Source organism: Sceloporus occidentalis, unplaced genomic scaffold (genome assembly GCF_023333645.1).
Source record: "Sceloporus occidentalis isolate IW3139 unplaced genomic scaffold, rSceOcc1.0.p SCAF_20, whole genome shotgun sequence".
NCBI classification, from domain to species: Eukaryota; Metazoa; Chordata; class Lepidosauria; order Squamata; family Phrynosomatidae; genus Sceloporus; species Sceloporus occidentalis.
This window is the reverse complement of record NW_028317000.1, coordinates 11,099,493-11,120,109: the sequence shown is the minus strand read 5'-3', so window position 1 is coordinate 11,120,109 and position 20,617 is coordinate 11,099,493. Positions and strand designations below refer to the sequence as shown.

At 43.5% G+C, this 20,617-nt stretch overlaps 2 protein-coding genes across 4 annotated transcripts in view; both read left to right on the top strand.

Moving 5' to 3' along the window:
- Nucleotides 1-1,198: 1,198 nt before the first annotated feature.
- LOC149301972 (dual specificity protein phosphatase 23-like) lies at nucleotides 1,199-7,838 on the top strand. 2 transcript variants are annotated; one of them, XM_089483550.1, is made up of 4 exons: nucleotides 1,199-1,281; nucleotides 3,005-3,074; nucleotides 4,635-4,909; nucleotides 6,747-7,838. In XM_089483550.1, the coding sequence occupies exons 3-4, from the start codon at nucleotides 4,640-4,642 to the stop codon at nucleotides 6,930-6,932; spliced, it is 456 nt and encodes a 151-aa protein (XP_089339676.1). In that variant the 5' UTR covers nucleotides 1,199-1,281; nucleotides 3,005-3,074; nucleotides 4,635-4,639; the 3' UTR covers nucleotides 6,933-7,838. The 2 variants fall into 2 exon arrangements, with proteins under 2 accessions (XP_089339676.1, XP_089339677.1); XM_089483551.1 differs by having other exon boundaries at nucleotides 1,229-1,281; nucleotides 2,895-3,074.
- Nucleotides 7,839-16,625: 8,787 nt separating this feature from the next.
- The window catches only part of IGSF9 (immunoglobulin superfamily member 9), a 68,032-nt gene continuing 64,040 nt past the window's right edge, over nucleotides 16,626-20,617 (top strand). For both annotated transcript variants that reach the window (XM_089483559.1, XM_089483557.1), the window contains exon 1: nucleotides 16,626-16,788. The gene's annotated coding sequence lies outside the window, so the exon portion shown is untranslated. The remainder of the gene's footprint in view (nucleotides 16,789-20,617) is intronic.

Below are 20,617 nucleotides of genomic sequence, written 5' to 3'. Positions count from 1 at the left end.
ACAACCCCATGAATGTGGAAAAACTGCAAATAAAAAAACCACTATTCTTTTTACCTGAGAAAACACCTCCAGACCCCCCAGTGCAATTGTATGGCCAACATCTGCCCAAGGTTGATCATAGAAGTCTTTTCTCTAGGAACTTCTAGGTTCTCCAGCACAACTTTGTGGTCAACTTTTGGCAGAATTGTGCTGGAGGACTTAGACCTTCGTAGGGAGAACATATGAATCAAATCAGTGAATAATCAAATCTGCAAAAGTCAAACCCGCAAATGTGAAGGGTCAACTGTATATACGCATACAAGCAATAGCATTTTAAACATTGCCTGAGCTCTGCAAAGGGAGTGAAGTGACTGAGCAGCAGACACTACAGTTCTTTAGACAAAAGAGGAATGAGGGGTTTGGCTTTTACTTCAAAAATTGGGGTCCATCTTCCCAAGTTTCTTCTTTCCCATTTTTTTTCATATATGGTTCTTCTGTGTATTGTCGCCATTGCTTTTGCAAACATGCCCTCCAAATTTGGTCCTAATTCGTCCAGATGTTTGTGAAGAAATCATTATGCCGGCTCAGGGGTTCCTTTAGGCAGCAGACTCTTGTTCTTTGCTTGAGATTGTAAACTTGGCAGCACTTCCTTTGCAAAAACAGTATGCAATTCACACAACGCATGGCACAAACCTTTTGAGTGTTGGTCTGTGACAGGAGGGCAGGGTTTGAATTCCCACCCAGCCATGAAAACCCACTGGGCAAGGCACACTCTCTCAGCCTCAGGGGATGGCCATGGCAAACCTCCTCTGAAGGAACATGCCAAGAAAACCCTGGGATAGGATTGCCTTAGGGACCAGGGTGACCAGACATCCTCCTTTTCCAGGACATGCCCTCCATTTCAAACTGTCCAAAATGTCCTCCATTTTGATTATAACTAATAATAATAATAATAATAATAATAATGTGTTTATATTTTCCCGCCTCCCTCTCCCAGATGGATTGAGGTGGGAATACAACCCAGTAAAATACATACATACAACCAATCGTTTTATTGTGGTCAATGAAGGACCATATTCCCAAATATATGAGTTAAAGAGTTAAAGCGGTGCCAAAGCGGGTTATTTCCTTAGTGTGGATGCAGCCCTAGGGTTCCCCCTCGTGGCCGCAGGTGGAATGGCGCCTGGGACAAAAAGGAGGAGCCTGGCTAAAGCGAAAGCAAGGAGTCAAGGAGAGGAGGCTTCTTGCCTCAGCGGCGGCGGCGGCTCAGGCCTTTCAGCCTAGGCTTTCCCTTCCTCTCAGGTATTCCTTCCTTGCTCCTCGTGGGCCCTGAGGGAGGAGAGCTGAGGCTAGGCCTCGCCTTGGCCCCCACCCAGAGCATTGCCTTTCCTCTCTGTGGGTTGGCTCCGGCTCAATGCGATGGGATTCTGGGAAGTGTAGTTTTACTAAACGTCTCCCCAAACTACAGCCCCCAGAATCCCCTCCCCTTCTGTGTCAGGCTGCAGCTCTGGGCCACTCTCTCAGCCTCAGAGGCTGGCAAAGGCAAACCCCTTCTGAAGAGACTTGCCATGATGAAAACCCTGTTATGATAGGTTCTCCTTAGGGTCGCCACCAGTGAGAAAGGACCTGAAGACATACAACTTGGGCAGGCCACACTCTCTCAGCCTCAGAGGATGGCCATGGCAACCCCCTCTGAAGAGGCCTGCCAAGAAGACCCTGGCATAGGGTGGCCTTAGGGTCGCCATGAGTCAGAAATGAACTGAAGCCACACAACAACAACAACAACAACAACTTGAGCAAGTCACACAGCCTCAGAGGATGTCCAGGGCAAACCTTCTCTGAAGGAAGTTGTGGAGCAAAAACAACCTTAGGGTCCAGGGTGACCAGACACCCTCCCTTTTCAGCACCTGTCCTCCATTTCAGCCTCCTATCCATGAGGAATTCCAAAATGTCCTCCATTTTGAGCAGGACTAAGAAGCATGAGTTTATATTTATGGGGACTATAGTTTTGTGAGACATTGAGCCTTCTCTCTGTCAGAGCATTGAGCCAGGGCAGTTAAAGCGGTCTCAAACTGGATTATTTCTGCGGTGTGTTTTGGACCTGAGTCACCGTGAGGGAGTTATTGTTATGAACTGGCCTCAAGTTGTCCTCAGTCCAAAGCACACTGCAGAAATAATCCAGTTTGAGACTGCTTTACCTGCCCTGGCTCAGTGCTAGGGAATCCTGGGAATTGTAGTTTATTATGGCACCAGAACTCTGACAGAAGGCTAAATGTCATACAAAACAACAGTTCCCAGGATTCCCTAGCATTGAGCCAGGGCAGTTAAAGCGGTCTCAAACTGGATTATTTCTGCAGTGTGTTTTGGACACTTGTGAATGAGGCACCTCCACAAGGCTGCATCCACACTGTAGAAATACTCTCAGGTTCCTACTTTTAACTCCCATGCCTCAGTGCTATGGAGTTCTGGAAAGTGTAATTTGTTGTGGCACCCCAGCAATCTGACTGGGAAGGCTAAATGTCTTTACAAGACTTATAACCCCCAAAATACAACAATGTTAGTATTTTAGATCTTTAGTAGATTTTGCATTGTGTTTGTGTATGTGTGTGGTTCCCCCCCCCCCCCCTTTTTCATTTTAATGTTGTATTCTAGTATTTTATATTATTGAATAGTGCAGTAGGCCCTAGGTATATTTGGTTCCAGGACCTCCATGGATACTAAAATCTGTGGCGGCTTAAGTCCTATAATATACAGTGGCTTAGTAAAATGGTATTACTTACATAGAATGCTAAAATCAAGGTTTGCTTTATGGAATTTATGATTTTTTCAAAATACTGTATTTTGAAGTCGCAGATACTTATATTCATGGACACTTATATACAGCACTGATTGTATATAAATGTTTTATTCTGCAGCTGTTTGTAAAGCGCCATGTATATGGATGGTGCCATATAAATATATGATGATAGTAATAAATTTTGAGCAATGGCAGTTAAAACCCTGTCAACTTGGATGCTTTCTGCAGTGTGGATGCAGCCTTCAAAACCCGATATTCTCAAGCTCTCTGCTCCGGTTCTGCAAAGTCTAGCCATCAGGTATGTGGTCTTCCTTTCTACTGCCCTCCACCTTTCCTAGCATTAAGAACCTCAATTTAGGTCCAAAACACACTGCAAACATAATCCAGTTCAAGACTGCTTTAACTGCCCTGGCTCAGTGCTAGGGAATCCATAGAATCATAGAGTTGGAAGAGACCCCAAGGGTCATCCAGTCCAATCCCATTCTGCCATGCAGGAAATCCAAATCAAAGCATCCCTGACAGATGGCCATCTAGCCTCTGCTTAAAGACCTCCAAAGAAGGAGACTCCACTACACTCCGAGGGAGTTTGTTCCACTGTCGACCTGGGAATTGTAGTTTATTATGGCACCAGAGCTCTCTGATAGAAGGCTAAATGTCTCACAAAACTACAGTTCCCAGAATTCCCTAGCACTGAGCCAGGGCAGTTAAAGCGGTCTCAAACTGGATTATTTCTGCAGTGTGTTTTGGCCCTTAGTCTTGCAGTTACATAGTGTACTTGATTTCTGATTGATTTCTGTACTGGCCACATCAATAAATATCCATGTCAGTAAATGCCAATAAATACCAATACATGTCCACATATAGAGTCATCTCTGTCGTTGAAGACTATATTTGCAATGCATAAACTGTTGGCCTCACACAGTTCACTGGCCTGCTTTGTTTCTTGATCCTAGGCCAAATTCTCTGACAGTCTTTAGTTCTGCTTTGTTTCCTATTTTTCGATTCTGATAGCCTATGATTTTTGGATTCCGATAGCCTATATCTGGTTTTGGATTAAATTTTCTCCTGGGTGGCTGTGTAGACTCTTTTGATTTCTTCTTCTGCCTCCGTAGTTGGCGTATAAACTTGGATTATGTTTATATATTTTGTACATTATGTTTACATACTTTTTCCATAAAAGTTTTACTGCTGTTATTTAGTTGGACTTTGCATTTTATCCTTTCACTTTTGCGGTATCTAGCCTCAGTATTAGAAGCATCCCTTGCCTTGCCATAAATTTTCCAAAGGCTGGGCAAAGCGATCCAGGTCTTTCATATCTTTATATTGATCTGTTAGTGTTGATGTGTGAAAGCAATACATTTGCTTACGAAAAGTCAGTTTCCCAGGGTTCAAAACTCTCCCTGAGAAGATTTCCTTTTTAAATGTTTTTTTAAAATATTCCTTTTTTCATTGTTTGCTTTAGTACCTTTTACTTGGTCTGATACCATGCCCACTTTATTGCAGTGAAAACACATGGGATTGCTCTAAAAACACATGGAGATCATTGGCACAACTCTCATTCTGTGCTTTATTTTCTTTTCACATGGTACGCTCAGGTTCCACCTTCTCTCCAACTGCTTCTGTTCTAAGAGCATTTATTCCAACAAAAACCTAAAACATATTGGTGGGCAGGCAGGCAAGGTAGTAAATCTGATCACAGAATCCTTTGGGTCTGCAGTTGGAGTATCTAGTTGTGGCTGAACTCCATTGGTGTTCAAACGTAGGAATAAAGGTAGAGTTTAGGGACAACATCCATTTATCACATAGAACAACCTTTCAGAATGCAGATGAAAGAAACTCATCTCCTCTCTTGTTACAGGGTTCATGGCGTCTGCTGTGCCACCCAATTTCTCCTGGGTAGCACCAGGCCTGTTGGCAGGGCTGGCCATGCCACGGTTGCCCGCACACTACCAGTATATGTATGAGAATGGTATCCGGCACCTTGTCTCTCTCACGGAACGTAGCCCACCTTACCATGATACCTGCCCTGGCATTCATGTACACCGCCTGCGCATCGCAGACTTCTGCCCACCCTCGCATGAGCAGATCCAGGACTTTTTGCAGATTGTGGAAGATGCTGGTGCCAAGAAGGAGGTAATTCCTGTTCAGAATTGAGCATGTATTACAGTAGAGGAAATTGCTTTATCCCAGGACAAGTGTTGTCTATTCTGACTGGCAGCAGTTCTCTAAAGTATCAGAGAAAGAATAGATTCTCATTCTGCTCAGTTTTTTCCTACTTTAGTTTTTTGTGGGTTTTTTGGGCTATGTGGCCATGTTCCAGAAAAGTTTCTTCCTGACGTTTCGCCAGCATCTGTGGCTGGCATCTTCAGAGAATGGTTATTCCAGCTCAGACAGAAGGGCTGCCGGGCCAAGGAAAACCTAGAGAATACCTAAAGGGAAGTTATTTTTTACCATACATCAAAGGAGTCACAGACAGAATAGGCAAACTGGTGAGGAAGCACAACCTTCAAATGGTTTACAAACCGACAAAGAAAATCCAGCAAATGCTTCGCTCAGGCAAGGACCAGAGAGACCCTCTCACAGCCGCAGGAGTCTACCGCATACCATGCAGCTGCGGACAAGTCTACATAGGGACCACCAAACGTAGTGTGCAAACAAGAATGAAGGAACACGAGAGACACTGCAGATGGGCCAGCCAGAAAAAAATCAGCAGTAGCAGAACATGCCACAAACCATCCTGGGCATAAAATACTGTTTGAAAACACTGAAGTTCTGGACCATGCCAACCACTACCATGTCAGGATGCACAGGGAAGCCTTTGAAATCCACAAACAGCTGGATAATTGCAACCGGAAAGAAGAAACCCTTAAAGTGAACAAAATTTGGCTACCAGTCCTGAGGAATGGCAAAATAAGGACTCAGCAAATGCAAATGGGAAACCACTCAGAGTCAGGGGCTTTCCCAGCAGATAATGATCACCAATTAGCAGACACTAATCCTCTTTTGCATTAGCCTCCCAGCCTGAGGCTGGCCATCAGCACAGAACAATACACATGCAAATCATGCCTGCATTCCCAGGCATACATATATATATATATATATATATATATATATATATATACATACACACACACACACACACACACACACACACACACACACACACACCTTTTTACAGGCAAGTATTCTCTGAAGAAGCCAGCCACAGATGCTGGCAAAACGTCAGGAAGAAACTTTTCTGGAACATGGCCACATAGCCCGAAAAATCTAGGTCTGACTTAAATTGGCCACTGTAGGGAAAAAAGGCCTTGGCAATCAAACAGGTGTTAGAAATGTACACTTGGCATTTGTTGAAATGGCATGTCCTTTTGAGCTTTGTTCAAAATTTGGAAAAGTAACAAATGCCCAGAAGACTAAGCCCCAAATGAGCTCGATGGGTGAAGTTCTATAAGTTTAAATTCCAATTAAAGAATTTGTCCACACTAGAAAAACATGTTGACTGACATTTTGTCACAGTTACCCCAACATGAAAGTCAATGAGAAGAGAAAACAGGCACACTGCGGTGTTCTCTCCCCAGGAACTGGGTCTAATGGCAGTCACATGCAGTCAGACTAGGAGAACATAAGAAGCTGCCATATTAGGTCAAACTGTTTCCTCATTTCATTTTATCCAGTCATTCACAATACTGTGACTAACAGCATCCCCCCTGGGTTGCCTCTTTTTCTCAGCCCCACATATCCAGTGCTGGAGGGCAAAGAAACTTTACAACCTTTCATCCAGATATTCTCCAAACTTTTTGGTACAGCCTTTTTGAATTTTAACTGCTTCGCAACATTTGGCATGATTGGTTTGATGAAGTTTAGTCTGATCCATAAGGTCTTCTCTTACACACTTTGTGAAAGTATTTTGAGACATAAAAGGTAGTAAATGGTTATGTTTTCACCCTAACTTCTTGTTGTATTCTCTTAGGCTGTGGCAGTGCATTGCCTGTTGGGATTTGGCCGAACTGGAACAATGCTAGCTTGTTACCTAGTAAAGACCCAAAAAATTACTGGTGTTGATGCTATCCATGAAATCCGGAAGCTGCGCCATGGCTCCATTGAAACATATGACCAGGAAAAAGCTGTTGTCCAGTTCTACCAGCGAATCAAATAGCCAGAGGAATGAACTGACTCTTCTCTTAAGGAGCTCAGATTTATCTTTTGTTTTGTTTTGTTTTTTTGCCATCTGCAAAGTAGTTTAGTACTTTGCTGTTCCTTTTGCTTCATCCGTGGTTGGTTCTCCCCTTGTTATTTCTTTCCTTTTTGCACTTAGTGTTTGGGTACTAAACTCTTGTAAGCTCCCTATTTGCTGGTCATCTCCCTAGCAGGGACTGTTGGGCTTGCCGCTCTCTTTTGTGTTCAGAGAGATCATGTAATAGCTGTGTGTACAATTAGACACCTGCTCCTGGCCTTTGTGGAGTGAATGCAAATAGTGAAGAGAAACAGAAACTAAAATTTAATCAAACCAGGAAGACAGGCGATAGAAGCTACTAAAACTGAACAGAGAAATGAAATTTCAGTGAAACTATATACAGAGAGTATAACGTGGAGGTACATTACACAGTAGTTCTTCAGATTTTTACATACCACCAGTCTTCTTGAAAACTTCTTAACAAATCTCTCTCTCTGTACACTGCAATATGAAAAGGGAAATCATCGTATGTTCACAAGTCAGAGCTGGATTCATCAGGAAAGTGCCAGAGCTCAGAAATTTAAAGGTTGTCTGAATCACCTGCTATCTTCCCTTCAAATCGCTCTTCTTTCTTTTATCTAATATAAATGCTTATGAATATTTAGTGGTGGCAAGGCAGGGAAGGCCTCCCCTATGTTAAGAGAAGAGCTGAGCAAACTGGGTCCAGGGGCCATTTTTCCTGTCTTGGGACCATTGGGGGCTGTATCATCTGCCCATAACAATACTCTTAAGACGGCTTCTGATTCTGTAATGGTGCTTGGGATAGGAACAAGACATATGTACATCTATGGCTGCACCTTGTTCTAAAATATAAAGTCTACTTCCAAAGGCAGCTGGTTTTTTGTTACCTCGATTTTGAGTGCGTGTGTGTCTGAGGGGGAATCTAGAATCAGCCCAAGGCCTGCAAAAATGAGTGTGGTTGCATTTGACTCCCAGGCGACGAGATTCCTTTTCCTCATTTTGTAGGGTCAAGAATGACTCCGTTTGAAATTAAAATCGCACTGCTCCAGGATTGCCAGAAATTAAATCCACACCTGTTTTGAGAAAAACAAGAAAGTCTGTATGAGTGCGTATGGAACAAAGGAGAAGCAGAGAGGATGCCAGTTTCCAGTTGCAAAGCCTTCGTTGCAGTGGAGAAGAAGGAAGGGAATTTTTCTTTGCCAAAAATAGAAATTATAACTACAAAAAAATTACCTTTAACTACAAAGGTACATAGGGGACCTCCTATGTCCTTACCATTTGGGGAAATATGGTCTGGGAAGGTGAGCAAGATGGCTTTCTCAGCTTTTTGCACTTCAGTTATAGAATGCCCTCTCCTTGAATTCTTGGATGGTACAGGAAGGAAACCAATGTTGATATCAGTCAGAATTCAATTTTGTATGTTTTAACTATATGCGTTTTTATTCTATTTTATGCTTTTTTCTAAGCCATCCTGCTTTCATTTATGTCCTAATTGGGACTCAAGGTGGCTTAGAAAAAGACATAGAATACAATAAAAACGCATATAGTTAAAACATACAAAATTAAGGTTAAAACAGTATTAAATAACAATTTAATTAAAACTGTTAAAAATCTTACGTTAAAGCAAAGATTAAAAACAGTACAGCCGCATAAAGGTTCTTTGTTCAAAATCCGTTTCCAAAGGCTTGCTGGAAAAAGAAAAGTTTGAACCTGCAGCTGAAAGGACAACAAAGAAGGAACTGTCCTAGCTTCCCTGAGGAGGGACTTCCAAAGTGTGGGAGCAGCTTCTTCTGTTTTCTCATTGACTGTGCGTCTGAAGGCAGTTGGACAAAAAAGAAGCGTCTCTCCTGCATACCTTAAAATTCAAATAACTTGGGCTGAAGCCATATAGAGCTTTATAGGTCAAAACCAGGACTTTGAATTGTGCTTGTTAACAGATCACCAGACAGTGGAGCTGTTGCAACAAAAGAGTTCTGTTGCCTCTCATCAACATCCGTTTGCCATCTGGCTGCTATGAAGCTGCGGAGCACTTTTCAAAGGCAGCTCCAATGTAGAGTGCAGAGTGCAGTTCAGTAATCCAGTCAGGATATAACTAAGGCATGTGTCATTGGGGCCAGGTCAGATGTCCCAAAGAACAAGTGCAGCTGGGAGCACTAGATTTAACAGCTGAAACTTGACCATCCAGGGTCAGGGCTGAATCCAGAAGTACAGAAGCTGCTGGCCTGTATCTTCAGAGGGAGCATAACCACATCCAGCACAAGCTGTGTGCCTATTCCCTGATCTGCCTTTTAACTCATCAGATGCACCTCTGACCTGTCGGGATTAAGTTTCAATTTGTTCCTCCGCATCCAGTGTCATCACTTGCCCTTGGGGGATTAATTTACTTCAAGTGTACATACACATGGTTTTAATAGTTGTAGCCTGTTTTAAACTACACTTGTCCCTCCACATTCGCTGGAGTTAGGGGCACAGGACCCCCTGTGAATGTGGGGAAAAACGCAAATAACAAAAACACTATGTTTTATCTGAGAGAACACTTCTCTAGGAATCTCTAGATCCTCCAGTGCAACTCTGTGGTCAACATCTGCCAGACATTGACCATATAACTGCGCCAGATGAGTTACAAAGGCCTAGTGGAAAGTGTTCTCTCTAGAAATCTCTAGGTACTTCAGTGCGACTTTTGGTTAAAGTTGACCATAGAGTTATGCTGCAGGACCTAGATTTTCCTAGAGAGAACATATTAATAAAATCCGTGAATAACCTAATCTGCAAAAGTCAAAGCCACAAATGTGGAGGTACGAGTGTGTAATGTTTAGTATGTTTTATCCTGCTTAAGTCATTTCTTGTTTTAATTGTTGGAATTGTTTTAAATTTTTATCGATTTATCTGTATGTCCTAAAATCTCTTAGTACAGGGTGGGATAGAACTACTTTGATAAATAGATAAATTTACACCCATGCACCACCAGAGTGTTAAAAAAAAACGGCATCCGAGTCATGGATCTTGTAGGACATATCCATGACGGAGAGGCCTCCATTGCACAGGTGGGCCATGAGCCCAACAATGTACTGGAGGCAAAGCATGTAGTGGGAATTCCTCCCAGTAGTACCAATCATGACCTCTTCTGAAGGAGGAGCAAGAGGCAGTGGACTCTGAAGACATACCTCAAAGCTGAGTGGGCTCTGAAATGACCCTGATGTGGTGATCGTGAATATCAAGGTGAGGAGGAGCAATGACTTGGAGACTTATAATAATGCCTGTGACATGGAGACTGAGAAGGGACTTATACCTACAAGACCTGACATGATTTGGGTGTGTTTCAGGTGAATTTTAATGTTCTGTCTTTACCTAAGTCAGTGAACAGACAAGCTCTGGGCTAGGAAATGGTGGTTTGTTGTGGCACTAGAGCTGTCTGATAGAGAAGGTTTAATGTCTCACAAAACTACAGTTCCCAGAATTCTCTAGTGATGAGCCAGGGCAGTTAAAGCAGTTTCAAACTGGATTATTTCTCCAGTGTGTTTTGGATCTTGTCGGGTATGTTTCAGGGGGATCCCATTTAAAAAACTTACGGCTTCCCAAGGATCCATGCTTTAGATGCATGGTTTTGCGCCATGGGTGAAAGGGACCTGTGACTTTGGTGGTTCAGTCTGTGACTTGAAATGGGAGACGTGATTTGGGTGTGGTTCAGGGGAATCAGATGGAGAGATGCTATGTATCATTTAGGTGCCATGCCTTGGATTCGTGTTTTTATATCCTGATGATGCCTTGGTGTAAGGAGCACTTAGGGCTCCACAAGTCAAAAAGGTTGGGAACCCTTGGACTGTAAGGGAGCCCTGATTTGTACGGTTCAGCCTATGACTACAGATGAAAAATACGATTCACGGTGAAATGATGGAGAAATCCTATAGATCCATGAGGTCTCAAATGCATATTTTTGCACCCTAGTGACACATTGGTGAAAGGGTTGATGTGAGTCAGTTTGTGGCTAGACAATGTAGACCTGACTTAAGAGTGGTTCAGGGTGAAGCAGTGAAGAAATCTTATTGATCTGTTAGGACCTGTGCCTCAGATCCATACTTTTGCAACCTGATGGCACATTAGTGTATGATTGTAGCGATTCCCCCTGCGGCTAGAGACTGGAGACATGAGTGTCATTCAGATGGGACTGGTGTAAAATATATATGGATCCCTGAGGATCTGTGCTTCATATTCACATTTTTGCTCCATGGTGGTGCCACAAGGTGCCAAACATGCGATTGTTGTGATTCGTTCTGTAGAGCTGACGGAGATCTCAGATAGGAGGGTGGTTTGAGTGTCATCCTTTGGAAAAACTCTATGCAGTTAGGAGGATCCATTTTTGATTTCATAGGATCCAACTCGTATCCACCCCTGAGTCTGTGACGTGAATGTGTTTTTGTTGTCATGTGTGCCTTCAATTCATTTCCAACTTATGGTGCGCTAAAGTGAGCTTACCATGGGGTTTTCTTAGCAGGATTTGTTCAGAGGGGGTTTGCCATTGCCTGGCTGTGAGTCTGAGAGTGTGTGACTTGGCCAAGTGGGTTGAGTTGAGTTGGGACTTAAACTCTGTTCCCCATTGTCCAACGCTCCAACCACTACACCACATGGCTGGCTCTTTGTGAACACTTTTAAAATTTCATTTTAAGAGTCTTTTCAAGGACAAAATCTTTCTTGAGTCTTCAACTCTGAGGCTGATTTGTAAATGTAGGGAAGACCATCCTGGATAACTTAGTCCTTCGCTCAATTCGCACTGTAGCCATTGTCTATGGGAAGCCTTTTAGACGAACATGGGTGCAGTTGCACCCTCCATCTTGCACTCTCCAGCAACTGGTACTCAAGGCACATCTGTTTGTGTGTGTGTGTCAAACCAGTGCTTCATATTGTGTAGACTGATGGGCAGCCACTGTTGCAAGTCTTTGGTATCTGGAGTCTAAACCAGATGATACTAATGTCTAAAGTTCTTGCCTTTTCAATGGCGGTTGTGGGAATGGAAATGGCAAAATCATTCATGTTAGTGAACTGACCAGCGAGCAAGTGAGCAACTGACTCCCTGAGAATCGAGTGTGATAGCTGCACAAATGTGGCACAACTGGGCCATAGCAATGTCATACCTGTGCTGCCCCAGGGTCTCGGGGATTTGGGCTCATTCGCTTGTCAAAATAATCAGTGGGTTGTCATCTTCACTTGCCTCTCACCTTCAGGAAGCTAATACAAACTAACAGGCATTTTTAATTCGCAAGAGAAAACTGCACAGAACCTAGGATGCTGGTGAGTAATTTTTTCTTTCTTTTCCTAGACCAGTGGTTCCCAGCCTTCCTAATGCCAGGACCCTTTAATACAGTTCCTCATGTTGTGGTGACCCCCAAACATGAAATTATTTTCATTGCTACTTCATAACTGTAATTAAATAGGTGTTTTCCAATGGCCTTAGGCGACCCCCATGAAAGGGTCATTCGACCCCCAAAGGGGTCCCGACCCACAGGTTGGGAACCACTGTCCTAGACTATTCTTCCTTGCTCAGAAGCAGGGAGGGTCACTTTTCCAGGCAGATGACTACAAAATCTGGCTTCTAAAGGAGCTGGAATGGATGATAGCTTCATTAATTCTTTTTTTAAAGGATGTTTGGTGGAAGGGAGCTGCAGCTAGCTAACTGGCCATTCAGTGCGTGAGTATAATTATGGGCTCATACAGACTGGCCAAAATAAAGCTGCTCTGGGTCACTTTGGAGGTATGCTGTTTAAATGATGCATGCATCTTAAGAGGCCAGAAGCTGCGCCAAAGCTGCACTCCAGTCCTTAGGACCAGAGAGTGGCTTTGGAGTGACTTCTGGCCTCTTAGGATGCATGCATCATTTAAACAGCATACCTCCAAAGTGACCCAAAGCAGCTTTATTTTGGCCTGTCTGTATGGGCCCTATGTCAGTTTGGCAGTCAGAGAACTTGATTCATCTTTCTATTGCTCACCTACAAGGGTGAATCATTATATCTCAGCCTAATTTCTCTTGCAGGGTTGTTTTGTGTTGCTGTATCTTCCTTGGAGGAAGGGACAATGCATATTTTAAATAAAATAAAATAATTTATTTATTTGGAGTACCCCACTCTTCAGGCTAGGAAAACTAGTTCCCATTCCATCTTGCTCATTTCATACTAGGACCAATTGCTGGTCCTGGGTCAGTGTGATGCCCTGTCTCTAGCTAACTCAGTAACCAGAGTTTTTTGCTGTGTTTTGGGGCTATGTGGCTGTGTTCTAGAAGAGTTTCTTTCTGACCTTTCCCCAGCTTCTGTGGCTGGCATCTTCAGAGAATCATTCTCTGGAGTTTATCAAATGGGAGGAATTTCTCTTAAATTCGAGTGAAAAGAAAATGGGGCCAGAACGCATTCACTTAAAGTCGCATGTTTCACGCAATTATGTGAATACGCATTGCATTTGAACTGGCTTCCCACTGCCCGAAAATAGCATGCCATTGGCCGAATTTGTGTGTGGCAGTCTATCACGCAATCATGTAAAACCACATGATTGCGTTTGGACTGACTTCCTATTGCCCAATTTGTGTGTAATGGGTTATCACGCAATAACGTTAAACCCCATGATTGCGTTCAGGTTGCCATTGGATTATACTTCCAATTCCCCTTGTCTGATAAACTCCTCTGAAGATGCCAACCACAGATGCTGGCAAAAGGTCAGAAAGAAACTCTTCTAGAACATGGCCACATAGCCCGAAAACAACGCAAAAAAAACTATGGCTGCTGGCCATGAAAGCCTTTGACTCCACATCAGAAACCAGACTTCATGTATGAACCAGAAAGGATTTATTCAGCAGCTCAGCCCAGAAAGCCAGAACTGGCAGCACAACACACACAGTTACAACCATATAATTCTTTTGATGCCCACAGCCCCCTCAGCCTCTCGCATTCAGTAACAGTCAGGGTCTTTCTCTTTCTCATCATTGCCCTCTGCATCTGTTCACAACTTCAATGCAAGCATTAAAACTAAGAGTACACTTTTAAACAACAACAATAAGCGCTCACCCAACAATAACAAATCCATGGCAGAGGGTGCCTGAAAGGGGACCCTGACCATCTGGGAACTGAGGATCGAAATGCAAGAGCTGTCAAAATAGGAATGGCATGGGAGGCAGTGGAAGAGGACCTGGAAACTTTCCAGCCATTTATGCAGACCTCAGAGCGGGTTTTGCTTGAAGGGAAAGCGATCAGCTACCCGCCCCAAAATTGGAAACAGATTGTGACATTGAACTGGAGCCAAATGCCAAAGCCCCTAAGCCCAAACTGTACTCTGTGACTCCACTAGAAATGCAAACCCTGCGAGAGTTCATTGATAAAAGTTTGGCTAGAGGATTCATATTTTTTAGGTTGTAAGCTTGAGGGCAGGGAACTGTCTAGTGCAGTGATGGTGAACCTTTTAGAGACCGAGTGCCCAACTGAAACCCAAAACCCCCTTATTAAAAGTGCCGCGTCCCTCTGTCTTTCTAGTGACAAACTCTAGTGAACTGTGTTGGGACGATGGTGCATGTGCCCATAGAGAGGGCTCTGAGTGCCACGTCTGGTCTAGTGTAAGCTGCTCTGAGAGCATTTCTAAAGACCTGGGTATAAATACAATTAACAACAACAACAACAACAATATGCTCAACCATCTCACACTTCACTTACAATGTGTTTTTTCTGGGAAAGGAAGGCTGGTCACTGACTATCGCAATTTAAATGCTGTTGGTGCTACCAATAAGTATCCTATACCCCAAATAACAAAAAAGGAAGAAGGAGAGAGCTCTTCAATGAGATAAAGGAAATAAAAGGAAAGTTCAACCCAAAATTTGGAATGCTATATGACAAGGACAGGAACACACTAAAGACCAATAAGAAATGATGATGATGATGATGATGATGATGATGATGATGATGATGATACGCTCGATGCAATACATACAAGAGCTGGATAAAGGAATGAGGCATGGAATGGAGAATCGTATGAAGATGAACCTCAAATTCTAGAAAGCGAGGTGGAAATTGGAAATTAAATCACCAGGAACAGATTATAATCCAGTTGAACTGCTACAAACCACACATATAAAATATATAGAAGCAACTAAAGTAGGTCAACAAATATGCAATAAAATAATAAATAAATATAATAAATGTTCCATATTTGTTGGCCTATTTTAGTTAATACTACAGTTGCTCCTGTGTATGCGGCTTGTATGCATTTACATTTTTAGGGGTGTTTGTAGCTTTCATATGGTCATGTCCTCTATTGTATCCTTGAACGTCCTATATTTCATGGGTGGCCAGGTGTCCTCCTTTTCCAGGACGTGTCGTACTTCATCACCTTCTGTCCAGGAGTTCAGAAACATCCTCCATTTTGAGCCTAAGAAGACAGAAATAGGCGTTTATATGAGTGCTTTTAGCTTTTATTGGGCCATGCCCTCCATTTTTTTGAATGTCTTACAGTTCATGGTGCCTTGTCCCCCTTTTAGGATGACCAGGCATCCTCCTTTTCCAGGACATGCCCTACATCTCTACCTTTTGCCCAGGAGGGGTTTCAAAATGTCCTCCATTTTGAGATTCCCATTTATATGAATGCTTCTAGTTTTTATTGGGTCATATCCTCAATTTTTCTCCAGTATCCTACATTTCATGGTGCCTTGACCTCTTTGCAGGGCCACAATGTGTCCTCCTTTTCCAGGACATGCCCTACATCTCCACCTCCAATGACCCAAATGTCCTCCATTTTGAGATATAAATTTATATTTATTATCATTACCATTATTATTATTATTACATCCTGCATTTCTCCCAATATAGGGACTCAAGGTGGCGAACAAGTATAAAACAAAATAATTTTAAAACAATACAAAATGTTAAAACACATAAATATATAATAAAAAAGAAACCAATTAAACAATTTTAAGGATTAAAAACAGTTAAAAATTAAAATATATTAAAATTTATGAGTGCTTTTAGCTTTCATTGGGTCACGCCTTCAGTTTTTCTCCAATGTCCTACATTTCATGGTACCTTGCCCTCCTTGCAGGGCTACCACGTGTCCTCCTTTTCCAGGACATGTCCTACATCTCCACTTTTAGCGACCAAAATGCCCTCCATTCTGAGCCTAAGAAAATAAAAATCCCCATTTGTATATCTATGCTTCCAGATTTTCTTGGGTCACGTCCTCCATTTCCCCCCTGAACGCCCTACATTGTCTGGCGCCTTGTCCTCCTTTCCCAGGAGGACGTGTCCTACATCTGCACCACCAGTGACCAAAATGTCCTCCATTTTGAGCCTAAGAAGATACAAATCCCCATTTCTAAGAGTGCTTTTTTTTTTAGCTTTTATTGGGCCACGTCCTTCATTTTTTCCCCTTCAACGTCCTACATTTCGTCCTCCATTGCACGGAGGCCATTTTGCCCTGGGCCCTGTGAGGAAAACTACACCTCCCAGGAACCTTTGCGAATAAAAACTGACGCCTTCGCGCTGCTCCTAAGCCCCGCCTACTGCTGGGTTTTGATTGGCCGGTTGAAGCGGCGCCAGGGGCCGCTATTGGCTCCCTCGATTCCAGCAAAAAGGAGGGTGAGGGGGGGGGTTTTCATGGTGTGCGCATGCGCAATCCTCCTGTTAAGGGGAACGCCGAGGCGCTTCTTTTGAGGGCTGCTGGCTCCTCTCTCAGAGCAGGAGCCAAAATGGCGGCTCCAGAGTAGTCCTGCGAGGAAGGGAGCCCTGAATTGAGCCCAGAGCTTCCCCGAAAGGCGGAGGAGCCCCGGGAAGAGACTCCGAGGCGGCTGTGGCAGGTAAAGCTCTCCCGGGAGGACTCCCAGGACCCCTTGAGGCTAGAGGGGGGCATTCTGGGGGTTTTGTGGGTCCTTTCTAACTCATGGCGACCCTGTCCTTAGGTTTCCTTGGCAAGGTTGGTTCAGGGGAGGATTGCCATGGTCTTCCTCTGAGGCTGAGAGAGTGTGACTTCTTCCCCCAGTCGTTGTGGTTGTGTTGCTTCAAGTCGTTCCTGACTTCTGGGGACCCTCTTTTGGGGTTTCCTTGGCTAGAAGCCTAGAGTTGGAAGAGACCCCAAGAAGAGCCCTCCAGACCATTGGTTCTTGGGGCCAAGGAAACCCCCTTCTGCCATGCAGGAACTCTCCATCAAAGCATCCCGTTGGCAGATGGCCATCCAGCCTCTGTTTAAAGACCTTCATGCAATAAAACCCTTTATTTCTTACCTGCCTCTCCATGGATTCAAGGAACAACAACAATCCACAGACGCACTGCACCCGTTAAAACACATCAGTTAAAATACATATCAATTTAAAAGGACATTGCTAAGCTAACAAAGACGCTCCTTTTCCCCAAAGTCCTTTTGGGTCCACGCAGAACCCTTTTCCTCCTTATCCTTTGTCTAGCTGGAGTTTTGTTTAGCTGCACCAGCACTGAAAGGATGGGCTTTTTTTGGAAAGACAGACCTTCAAGGTGAGGTTGTTATCGTTGTTGTTACTGTTTGTTTACAGGGTGCCATTCCTCTACATGGAGCTTTACAAGGAAAAGAACAAGGGAAGAACAGGTGCCCCAGAACGGCTGCAGTAAACAGGGCAATAAAAGCCTGGGCTGGGAGACAGTCCAGTCTGTGTCCCTGCCAACAGCAGTAAAGAACAGTTAACTCCATCTTCTCTCATTGAGCGTGCGTAAAGGAGACAGCGTGGCATAGTGGTCCAAGTGTTGAAATATGACTTTGGGGCCCATACAGACAGGCCAAAATAAAGCTGCTTCGGGTCACTTTGGAGGTATGCTATTTAAATGATGCACACGTCCTATGAGTCCAGAAGCCCTACCAAAGCCGCAGCTTCCAGACTCTTAGGATGCATGCATCATTGAAACACCATACCTCCAAAGTGACCCGAAGCAGCTTTATTTTGGCCTGAGATTATGGTTTGATTCCCAGCTTGACCATGAAGCCCATTGAATAGAATCATAGAATCCCAGAGTTGGAAAGAGACCCCAAGGGCCATGCAGTCCAAGTCCCTGCCATGCAGGAACTCACTATCAAAGCATCCCTGACAGATCATAGAATCATAGGAGAGTTGGAAGAGACCCCAAGGAGGACCATCCAGTCCACCCCCATTCTGCCATACAGGAACTCTCAGTCAAAGCATCCCTGACAGATGGCCATCCAGCCTCTGCTTAAAAACCTCCAAGGAAGGAGACTCCACTACACTCCGAGGGAGTTTGTCCCATTATCAAACAACCCTTACTGTCAGGGAGTTCTTCCTAATGTTGAGGTGGAGTCTCTTTTCCTGGAGCTTGCGTCCATGGCTCCATGTTCTAATTTCTGGAGCAGCAGAAAACAAGCTTGCTCCCTCCCCCATATGACACCCTTCAAAAACTTAAAACAGGGCTATCATATCATCTCTTAACCTTCTCTTCTCCAAGCTAAACATCCCCAGCTCCCTAAGTCGTTCCTCATAGGACATGGTTTCCAGACCCTTCATCATTTTAGTCGCCCCTCTTTTGGACACGCTCCAGTTTCTCAACATCCTTTTTGAATTGTGGTTTCCAAAACTGCAAACAGCATTCCAGGTGGGGCTTGACCAAAGCAGAATAGAGTGGCCCTGGATGACCTTGGCCAAGTCACACTTTCTCAGCCTCAGAGGAAGGCCACAGCAGACCTACTCTGAACAAATTTTGCCAAGAAAACCCCACGATAGTTTTGCCTCAGGGTCACCGGAAGTCGGAAATGACTTGAAGGCACCCAACAACAACAAGCAGCGAAATAAAGAGGAAAAGGGAGAAGAGGTAAGTCTGCCTCAGCAGCTACCTCCAGCAGGTTGAAAGAGTATTGGCCTCAGCATTTGGCCACTAAAGTAGAAACCATAAGAAATCAATCCATCGTTTCATTGCCGTCAGTGACCATATTCCATAATTCATAGGAATACAATACATACACACTATGGACATTAGTAAGATACATATGCCTATAGACATCAATAAAATGTGAATATAAATTAAATATCAGTCGTAAAGAGTATAAAGTGTAAACATAAAATATAACTGCATATACAACTAATAAAAAGCCTAATCGTTTACTAAAACCTTATTTTAATGGATCTTAACTGTCGCAGCACAAAATTTTGCTATCTTGGACAGCATCCCTATATACTGCCCTGACTTCAACAAGAGAGTGTAAAAAGCCACTGAACGACCAGGGAATGCCTTTATATATGGTTCAATAAGAGTTTCCTAAATTCCAAGATAAAAGGGACGGTGCAGAATAACATGATGAGTTATTCTTTCAATTTCACCAGAGTTGCCGGGGCATTTATGGATGATGGTAGGGAGTCTTTTAAAGTCTCCCTTCTTGTATTGCTGATGGCAAAGCGTTTGTTCAAGCAAGAGTAAAAGCTTTACAGAAAGGTGAACCTGGTGAAAGAAAAAAGTCATTTCTGGGCACTAGACGATTCAAATGTTTTTGTTTGTTTACGTGAAAGCTTCCGCATACCTGACCTGGTTGTTTGACTTCACATGTGGATTTTATTAGTTTTGAATCATAAGTTTGCTCAAACAGGTGTAAGAAGCTACCCAAATCTTTCCATGTTATTTGTGCCTCACATTTTCTCTGAAAGAAAGTGATACCTGAGAACACATCTACTTTGTTAACTGACCTGCATATGTGTATTAAGTTGGTGTTTCCAGGTTGTCTAAATATGAAATCTCCAGCAGTTAACAATTACAGTAGAGTGTCTGTCCAAAAATCAACATGGGAAGGGGGAGTGAAGACTGGCATTTTTACTTGCAGAACTCTTGCATCCTTTGGTTAAAAGGGTCAGAGACTAGAGGATGGAAAGTATTTCTTTTCCCAGATTTGGAGAGCCTTTGCTATCAGTTGGATGAGACGCCTGAGTTAGTGCGGTGTAGTGGTTAGGGAGTTTGATAGAAATTTGTGAATTCAAGGTCCATGTCCCCACTGAATGGTGAAACTCACCATGCTATCACTCTTGTCACTGTTTCTCAGCCTAACACACTTTGTAAGGTTGTTGTGAGGATAAAGTGGGAAAGATGAGAGTCATTTGGTCATCTTCAGCTCATTGGAAGGTGTGATGTAAAGGTAACTTAGAGCCCATACAGACAGGCCAAAATAAAGCTGCTTTGGGTCACTTTGGAGGTATGCTGTTTAAATGCTGCATGTGTCCTAAGAGTCCGGAAGCTGTGCCAAAGCCAAGCTCCAATCCTAAGGACTGGAGCGCGGTTTCTGGCCTCTTAAGAGATGTATGTCATTAAAACAGCATACCTCAAAGTGACCCAAAGCAGCTTTATTTTGGCTTGTCTGTATGGGCCCTTAATGGTGTAAATGGAGGCATTAGTGGACTGTGTTAATAGGAGGCAGTTTCTGTTGTTTAGGTAGGACATGAATTTGAAAGTTGCTACCCTCTAGATTTGTTGATGGGACTCATTGAGCCCATACAGACAGGCCAAAATAAAGCTGGTTTGGGTGACTTTGGAGGTATGCTATTTAAATGATGCATGTGTCCTAAGAGGCCAGAAGCCATGCTAAAGCCATGCTACAGTCCTAAGGACTGGAGTGCAGCTTTGGTGCAGCTTCTGGCCTCTTAAGATGCATGTGTCATCTGAACAGCA